The following is a 10,063-nucleotide window of genomic DNA, read 5'->3' as shown; positions in this document are numbered from 1 at the left end:
GGTTTGAGGGTAGTGACAAAATAAATTGATTTTTTTCAACCAAAAAAAATGTAATTTGAAGTTGGAAGAGAGTTTTGGAAAATGTTTTCCTTAACTTTTGAAGGGAAGTCATTTTCCTTAAATTTGAGGAAAATGAGTTGATTTGGAAGATATTTAACCCAACCAAACATAAGAAAATAGGAAAACATTAGTTTATAGTGGAAAAATATTGAAAAATGTTTTGATAAGGCTCAGAGGGTAGTTTTGTCATTAGTTAATCTAATACAAGTGTTAAAATCCTTTGTATTATTAATACCTAGAAATCCATGGTATTAGTAATACACTCCTTAATACACAATAGAGCATTAGTTATACATAGCATGAAAAAGTGTACCAAACAAGGTATAACTAATACACAGAGTTAATGCATGTATTATTTTTGCTAATACACTCTACCAAATGACCCCTTAGTATTATGCTTTTTGGAAAATCATGACCCTACAAATTATATTAGCGGGATTTAATTTGTAGTGACCAAAAGAGTGGTTTACAATTATCGTAATAAAGCCCGAAATCCTTAACCATTCAATTGTGGGCACACTAAATATACGCTAGAGTGATCAACAGATCCATGTCTCAAATTATTGCCTTCCATAAAAGATTTTCATATGTCCTTACAAAACAACCATATGATGTGTTTGGTAGGAAAAGAAAATATTTTCCTAAACAAAAGTAAATTTCTTACCATTTTTACGATGTTTGATAAATAAACATATAATATTATTTTAAAAATACTTTAATATAAAATTTGTTTGAATTTTTTTTAACTTTATTTAAAAATCCTTTCTCTAGAAAAAAATATTTTCTAAATCATGGTTATTATTTTTTTAAAAAAAAACCTCCTGTGCGTATCAACCACACCCTAGTGTCAAACGAATTGCAATAAATTCCATAGAATATTTCTGTTCTCAGAACGTAAGATATACTTTATGAATATTGCACCACAGGACACATGCTTTAATATTGTTGTGTTTTATTACGTTCTTCCTCCCAAAATATTAAAAAATCAATAAATATAATGTGTAGTTTATTAAACTATCTTTATTTCATTAATGAATATTTCGTGACAGTTGAACATTACTAAGAAAAGATCAAGTGTAGGGTTATAGTTGAATCCTTGTATAACACTTATTTTTGGAATAATTTTTTTTTTGATACTTATTTTGGAACAGAAAGAATATATTTAATAAGAAAATATATGGTAGATGACAAATAAAAAGGAGATCTTTTTGTTTAAAGCACGTTTGTTGAGAAACAATTCCTCTAATTTGACTTTATCACTGTGTGGGATAATAATTCTTCATCTATTTATTTGAAGAAAAATTGAAACCTGTGAAATGATTCAATTGTATTTTTGTCCCAATCAAAAGGTGAAAAGAGGTATTTGTTCTTTGGCAAAGAAGAAAAAAAATTAAAGAGCTAGAAATTTATTACGGATTTCGTTTTAATCTATTTGTCTGATTTTGATTTGATATAAAAAAAATGGAAAGTTAGAATTTGTGAAGATTTATTTTTTAAAACAGAATAAAAAGGGAGTATCTTTTTGCCCCCTTCAATATGGCAAAATTTGGAAAGAAATAGGACCTATGTTTTCATGATCAACATGAAATTGCTTTTGGTGAAAAGCCTTTGTTTGCGTTTTGCCAGAAGGAAATACCAAAAACAATATAGTTGAGAACAGATATTGTTGGGTGAAAATTAATCCTATCACCATTTCATTTCAATGTTTATACCCCTAAGAATATTAAATTGTTGTAGTAAATATTTTGTAAAAGTGGATATTCAAAAACCATCTTTGCATTATTTGAGAGCAAAAGGAAAAAATATGTTTTAAGAATGACCTAATTATTAAGAGAAAAACAAAAACCATATGATGATTAAAATATATGCTTTCTCTTGTATTCAGATTAGCAAATCAGAAATAATATAAGATTCACACCTTTAAAACACAACAATATTGTTATGAAGGATGAAACTAATGCAAATTCATAAACATAAATTATATTTATAAAAGTTGATAAACATACCTTAAGCAAGGCTTCTTGTGATTCCCAATAGATGGCATTTTCCATGGTATGTTGTGTGTCATTATTGTTATTATCATCCTCACAACCAAATACATAAGTAGAGGGATTTTCATCATTGCAACCTCCTCCTTCTTCTTCATCATTTGTAAGTATAAAAATATTATGACACAAACTACTTATGATCTTATTTTCTTCTCTCATATTTTGATTTTCTTCAACATAATTCTCCATTTTTCTTGTAATCGTCATTTACACCCTGTAATAGACATACAAAAGAAAAACAAAACAAAAGAAAAGAAAAAAAAAGAAAAGAAAAAAAAAGAAAATGGATATCAATTGTGGTTTTGTGGAGGGAAGAAAAGATTTAGATTATATATATATAATCAAGTCATCATTCATTATTTACATGTATAATTTTCCTTGGAATATTTCTCTTAATTTGGAATATGCGCACCGATATTTATGGATTAAATGTAGATTTATCATATTGGTAAGAAAATTCACTTTTTAATATATTAGTCATTTTTAATAATAAAGTTGACTATCAATATATGTCTTTTAATCAAATCCATCAATGTTTTATTAGCGGTTTTAATACTTTAAATCAAATTCATAACTACTTATTTATAGAAATATTTTCAATGCTTATGCTAATCAGCTGCTTTAAATCAACTAATCATGTTCAATATCGTTTTAAAAAAATAGATTTAATCTACAATGCTTATACATGTTAATAATGCAAAATGAATAACGAAACATTTTAATACGTTTTATCTTTCAGGTTTAATTCTGATCTTCTTTTAAGAGTTGTAATTATTGTTAATTACTTTTTAGAAATTATGTTTTAACTATTTTGATATTACAAAATTTCTTTATATTATGCTACCGTATAAAAGAATTAAATGCCAAAAAAGAAAAAAAATAATCTAATGAAAGCATTTGTTTAATGGACAACAGCCACAAGTTATCTATGGTGTCTAATATATTTGAAAATATTGAGAGGACTGGCCACTATCATCATGATCAACATCACTAGTTTGTCGAATTCGAGGCATGGAGAAAGAAAACGATTTATGGTATTAATAACGTGTAATCTTTTAAAAATCAGTTTACAGGAACTAGTTTCAGCACGAACTCAATATATACTATTTTGTTATCTCAATTTATATGACACAAATAGAATTGACATGATACATAAATATGACCCTTAACTTGGCGTCAGCTGACAATTATGACTTTTAAATTTGGGTGTGCATAAGTAGGAACTTAAACTTTTATAAAATTGAACAAATAGACACATTCGTCCTACATAGCACCTTACATGTTTGTGTGATTGTGTCCTATGTGGCGTCCTACGCGTATTATGTCATGTAGGAGATGTGTGTCTACTTGTTTAATTTTATACAAGTTTAAGTGTCTACTTGTGCACAGTCAAAGTTGGAGGGCATAGTTATCCGCTGAAGTCAAGTTAAAGGTCATGTTTATGTATTATGCCAATAGAATTTAAAGAGTCAACTAATTTTTTTAATATAACTTTTAGATATTTAAAGTTGTTAATTATTGCTCTCTATTCACTTTTACTTGTCTCTTATTCCTAAAATAGATTTTCATTTGTACTTATCACTTTTGACATATCAAGGCGACAATTTTTTTTTTCTATGTTTTCACCTTAGTGTTAAATGCTTATTTTCCAAAGCATTTTTCAAGATATCATTTAATATGATAGTTTGGTAAAATACCTTTATAAGTAATTATTTTCTTAATGGGTGTGCGAAGTCAAATTATGACAAGTAAAAATGAGTATAATTTATAGTAATTTTGTGTTACTTTCAATAATATATGTAGTCTTTTGTCTAAATTTATGTGACACTAATAAGTTTTTTATATGTCTTTTAATTTTTTAAGTTGTTAATTATTGTGACATATAGTACTGTAGACACATAAATTGTATTGGATCAAATTCATACAAAATTTGAATTAAATCCATGTTCATTTAAGCTGAATGATTAATTTGGGCTTTACAAATAAATAAGTCCATCTTATTAAATTCAAATCCAAGGTCCATTTCACCTTGAAGCCCAAACTCATGCCACGTGTCACGGTGACTAGGCATCCAAGACCAACACGGTGACGCCACGTGTCAAAATGAGATGGTAGTCCCAGTCAAATGCAAGAACCAATCATAATTTGCCAAGTGTCAAAATGACATCTTTTGGAGACATTTTGATTTGATTATATCCAGAAGATCCATCCGTAAATGACATAGCTTCATGCCCAGTTGTAGCATCAACCATGAGCTCAATGATTGGTAGAGGGAAGTCATCTTTTGGACATGCCTTATTCAAATCTTGAAAATCAACGCAGACACATATTTGACCATTCTTATTCTTAATAGGTACAATATTTGAGATCCACAATGGGTACTTCACTTCTCGAATAAATCCAGCTTCGATGAGCTTGTTGACCTCCGCTTCAATTTGTGTTACCAACTTAGGATGAAACACTCGTTGTGACTGCTTTATAGGACATGTTCCCTTTTTGATCCCCAAATGATGAATAGCTATCTTGGACTACGGCCCGGCATTTCTCTGGACGACCAAGCAAAAATGTCTTTGAACTCAACCAATAACTTGAAGTATTTACTCTCTTCTTCTGGTGTAAGAAGTGCACTAATGAAGATTGGACGCGGATCTTCTAGAGTGCCTAGATTTAGTTCCTTGAGGTCGTCTATGGTTGATTGTACGCCATCCTCCAGTTGAGGGGGAGCCTCTTGGATATCATCATCTGTATCATCAATGTCTGGACCTTCTTCCACTGTTATGTGATAGGATGATTGTGTGAAGTTTGAATCTTCCATCTGACTTCCCACTGTGATGGTTTCATCTTCCTCCTTATTAGTTTCTTTATGAAACTGGTTGGTGACAACAATTGTGCTTCTTTTCACCTTCAAAGAACCATCGGTGGTGATTGACAATACAATTTTTCTCTTCATACGTGATGGGAAAACACTATGAATCTCTTTGTCATCAGTTACATCACAAGAATCTTGATTTTCATGCTCTAGCAACCTTCTTTCGGATAATGACTTTCTTTTGGTTCTCAAGCGATGAAATACAGAAGTCTTTGAGGTGGTGGCATATTCGTCCACTTGTTTAGAGGATCCTCTTTCATCCTTGCGGCAAATCTTTCAAATGCAGGGACACGGGGTGTCAATCTTCCATTGCGTTCAAACACCGAAGTCCGTTGTAGTGTTTTACCCTTCTTAGATTCCTTCGTATTCTCTATAGAGGTGTAGTGGGATGAAGTTATTTCTTTCCCCTTCTTAGGTGAAATCCGAAGAGGCTCCGGCAAGCTGAATCCTAACCCAAACTTAGGAGTGGCGACATAATATCCTTGTTTCTTCAACCACATTTGAGACTTTGTAAACCCATGTATCTTTTCACCAGTGACTTCCTCCATGAATTCTCCTAACTTTGCTGGATTTGAGAAGTTGTAACCTGATTTTTCAAATAATGTGAAGACCTTTTGATCAAAGTTCCCTTTTATCTGACCAACTTGGGTATTTTCTTTGGAAGGCTCCAAACTGAAAGACGGGACTTGTGTAACTGGGACAATCATTTTTTCCTTCAAATCTTGGAATGTTGTGTGACTGAATTCTTTCCTCGGTGGGTGAACTTGGTGAGTGCATTCCTCTAACAGTGGTTGTCCCTTTTTTCGACGTTCACATGGAATATAGCAAAAAATTGGTTGCTCATCATCAATATTGGTCTGCATGTGTCTTTTAGATGGTGAAAACTTAATGGAAACCTCTTCCGTTCTCTTCTTAGACATCTTGATAGCGGCCCATTGAACTTTACTATCTTCGAGATCAATCGAGTCGGCTTCTGCATGTTTCTCCATATTTGATCTTCCAGAATCTAAATACAATTTTGCATCTGCAAAATATGACTCCGTCTCAGTGAAAGGATTGATGTCTGTATCAATTTTGACTACTTCACTATCTTTCATATATTTCATGCATTGATGCAAAGTAGATGGCACCACTCCATTTTCATGAACCCAAGGACGTCCGAGCAACAAGTTGTATGATGTTTTGGCATCTATGACATGAATCAAAGTGTTTGATTTCATGTCGCCAATGGGTAATCCTACGCGAATCTTTCCTATGGATCGTTGTCCTCCTTGATTGAAACCTTGGATCGTTAGGTTGCTTTAGACAATTCATCAATAGAGATCCCAAGTTTTTTCAGAACAACTTTTGGCATGATATTGATTGTCGAACCACCATCGATTAGTATGTGATTGAGATGTTGTTCTCAAATAGACCTTACAACAAACAAAGGCCTATTATGTAGCTTAGACCCTAGCAACAAGTCATCATCTGTGAAGGCAATTGTAGCACAACATGACACAACTTTTTCATTAGTTTGATGTTCTTGTGTTATTGTTGTATTATGCTCACCTTTGCTTTTCTTTGTTTCGTCTGTGCAGGAAATAACATGTGTTGCACCAATTTGACTACTACAAAAGAATTTTTCAGGAAAGAATTCATTCAATGTAATGGGCCTTCGAACCTTCTGCGATGAAGAACCATTGATCTTTTGGCTAGTACAAGGCTTGACGCTTTTTGATGGCTGTAGTTGATTCACATCACTTCTTGTTGCTCTTGTCTTAGGAAGTCGTATCCTAAAGACTGCTTGATGTCTCCTCTTCTTATGAGTAACCAAAGTCCAACCATCAGCTTCATTTCTTTGTGTTGTCTATCTCTAGTGAACCCTCAAGAGTTTTCCTTAGAAAATCAACTTCAATAGGCGTAAAACTTCCAAATTGCAAGAAAGTGGACCTTGAGCACTTCTTTTGATTTGGTGCTACACTAGCATGATTTGCCTCCGCTGTTTCATCCTGGTCAATGATGATTTTTCCTTCACTTACTAACATCATGATTTTCTCCTTCAAGATAACGCATTTACTCGTCGAGTGGCCAATGACACGATGGAACTTGCAGTATCTAGGATCACCAACCTTATTGATTTCTTCAGGCCTTTTTGATTCACAAAGATCAATAACTTTTTTAGCTAGCAATTCATCAAGAATCATAGGTACATCTGAATCTGGAAATGGGTAGACCTTTGCCTCTAACTCTTTCAAGGTTTGGCGTCGCCTCTCCTCTCTTGGATATTCACTTGGGGCTTCCTCCTCTTTTAGTTTACTCTTGGTGGTGACCTTTACAAAAGTTGTTTCACCGCCATAGATTCCTTAGTCTGGATCTTTGAGGTTATACCTTTCTTGAACTCCTTCTTTTCCTTTGTTAGATCAGCAAAAGGAGATGCCTTTCCATGACTTGCGATGCTCAACTCCATGTCATGTGCTCGTGTAGACAGTTCCTCAAAAGTTCGCAGTTTGATTCCTTGTAGTATGTATAGAAGTCCCCAATGCATACCCTGAATGCACATTTTCACAACAGATGTTTCAAAAAGACGATCTTTGCAGTCCAGACTCAACGATCTCCAACGATTGATGTAATCCACCATAGGCTCATCCTTTCTTTGCTTAGTACCGGTCAACTCTATCATGCTTACGATTCGACGAGTACTGTAGAAATGATTGAGGAATTTCTTCTCGAGCTACTCCCAACTATCAATGGACTTGTGTTCTAGGTCGATATACCAGTCGAATGCATTTCCTTTCAGTGAACGAACAAACTGTTTTACCAAAAGGTCATCATGCGTTCCAGCATTGCTACAAGTTTCAACAAAATGAGCGATATATTGCCTTGGGTTCCCCTTGCCATCAAATTGTTGTAGCTTTGGTGGTTGATAGTTTGTCTGGTATATGGCTTGGAGTAATACAAGGAACTGTGTGGTGTTTTGCCATATTGAGCCCTGATAGTGTTCGTTATCATGTCTTGCAACTGTTGGACAGATAGTGCAGCAACTGAAGCATATTGTTTCTCTTTTTGAAATTTTGACTTTGCTAAAGATTCCTCATTGTCCTTGTTTCATTGATCAAAACCAGATGGACAAGTGGGGATGTGACTTGACTCTCCAGGTGCGAAGGCCTCCAACTTGTTCATAAGTTGAGCAATATGAAATTTTTTGTCATCAACGGGTTTCTTCAAGACCTCAATGGTTTGTTCCATCATCGCAAACTTTTCGTCCATGTCAGTTGAGTCAGCCATCAAAGTGTTGACATTCATTGAAGTTGGAGAATCCATTGAATCTTCAGATTCACCAAAGTTGGAGCCAATTTGAGAAAATTGTCCAAAGAACATAGACGCAAGATTGCCCCTAGGTGTTACACTTACGACCATCGTATGAGAGTTGTTGTTTTTCATCGCCTCCAAAGAAGTGAAATATTCAGATATTTCTTGCCCAATGTTCTTGAACTTACGCCGAGTAATCAGGCAAACATGACTGAGATCAGCAAATACGACATCAATAGAGTCCTTGTATGAAAAATCACTACTCTTTTTGAAGGCCATTGCAGTAGCTGCCCTTGTAGCTTCTGATTTGCAAGAGAAAGAGATGAAGAGCAGAATCGGTCCCACTGGGCGTGCCAAATTTGTTCGCAACAAATTTTCGTAAGCGCTGAAAATTAAGTGCAAGCAAAATAAATAAAATAAAATGTTATTTTTATTGATGAATCGATGTGAGTACAATTATGTTGTTCTCTTGATTCTTCTCTCCTAAGCTTCTCCAAGATTCGAGGGCTTTCAGTAGCGTACTTCTCAAATTGTTGGATGATATAGACCTCCTTGAGATGTTGTTGATCTCCGGGAACGTCGGAAAGTTCTTCGTCGTTTCAAGTCGATCTCCAGGAAGAACTCCGTTGATCACCCCTTCGAAGAGCTATGTAGTTGATGTTATAGCTTTCTCCAATTGTAGAATGCTTTTGGAAAGGTTTTCTTTTCTCCTAAGCTTCTCCGTGATTCGAGGGCCTTTAGTAGCTGTCGCACCCTGTTTTTCTCAAAACAGGTTTTCGGTGCACGACCTAACAACTCTTTTGGGTTTGGGTTGAATTGAAGAGTTGTCACCTAATGAATTAAGGCGCGTTAGGGCACATATCGAACCTAACTAATCTAACTAAGGTCAACGAACCAGAGATCGGGTAAGGGTTCAAATTACCTCGAGGGGAAGGTGTTAGGCATCCCTCGAGGTCCACAAATGTGGGACCCGATCGTATCTCATGCAATTTATGTGGGGGTTACAAGTATAAGGTCACTTTATTTATTATTTATTTAATCAATTGAGCATGCAAAACTAGGTGATAACATATTATTAACAATTAAGATTACTTCATTTATTTATTTATTTAATTAAACATGCAAAACTAGGTGATAACATAATAACAAATAAATATTAAACAAGTAATAAAGAGATAAGCGAGGAGACAGAAATTGCACAAATAGATAAGCAAACAATTTTTTTATATTTTATTTAAGCTACCCCAAACAATTACAATTATAAACGAATAAAGGGACAAATGGAAAGGGAGACTCTGAAGGACTTTACGGATCAACACTCGTCTTTTCTTTATTTTTCGATAGGCTTCCGTGTAGGGACAGACAAAACCAAGGTTTGTCGCTTTAAGCCTGAGTCGATGTCATCATATCCGTAGGGCCTAAACTACCCCTACCCCACCACCGCATGCTTTTCGTCCCTACTCAATGTCCAAGAGGCATTGGACTACTAATAAGGAGGTTTTAGACTAGAAATAAAATAAAGGTTCCTAATAGGCCCACTTAGACAGCAAATCAAACAAATAGGACGTTCATTTAGCATATAAAGTCTCAAGTTTGCCTCTAGTTTTTATTAAACATGCTTTCAAACACACATAATGGTGAAAGAATTTCATGCTAATTGTGTGCATACAAACAGGCAGTGACAACATAATTATTTAACTAGGGGGAGCAGGAAGTTGTTACAAGTGCAAAAAGCTTAATAGACTGATTTTAAAAGTGGCAGAAAAGTGATTACGAATGCAGAAATTTATTTAGA

The 10,063-nt window shown here is 34.2% G+C and overlaps 1 protein-coding gene across 1 annotated transcript in view; it reads right to left on the bottom strand.

The window, feature by feature from the left end:
* The window catches only part of LOC125844774 (uncharacterized), a 7,477-nt gene extending 5,111 nt beyond the window's left edge, over positions 1-2,366 (bottom strand). The window contains exon 1 of the mRNA XM_049524109.1: positions 2,067-2,366. Within this exon, the coding sequence (XP_049380066.1) occupies positions 2,067-2,315 (249 nt within the window). The 5' untranslated portion in view covers positions 2,316-2,366. The remainder of the gene's footprint in view (positions 1-2,066) is intronic.
* Between the last annotated feature and the right edge of the window lie 7,697 nt (positions 2,367-10,063).

This window comes from Solanum stenotomum, chromosome 11, assembly GCF_019186545.1.
Source record: "Solanum stenotomum isolate F172 chromosome 11, ASM1918654v1, whole genome shotgun sequence".
Classification (NCBI taxonomy): Eukaryota; Viridiplantae; Streptophyta; class Magnoliopsida; order Solanales; family Solanaceae; genus Solanum; species Solanum stenotomum.
Note: the sequence above shows the minus strand (reverse complement) of the source record. Positions and strands in the feature narration are given on the sequence as shown.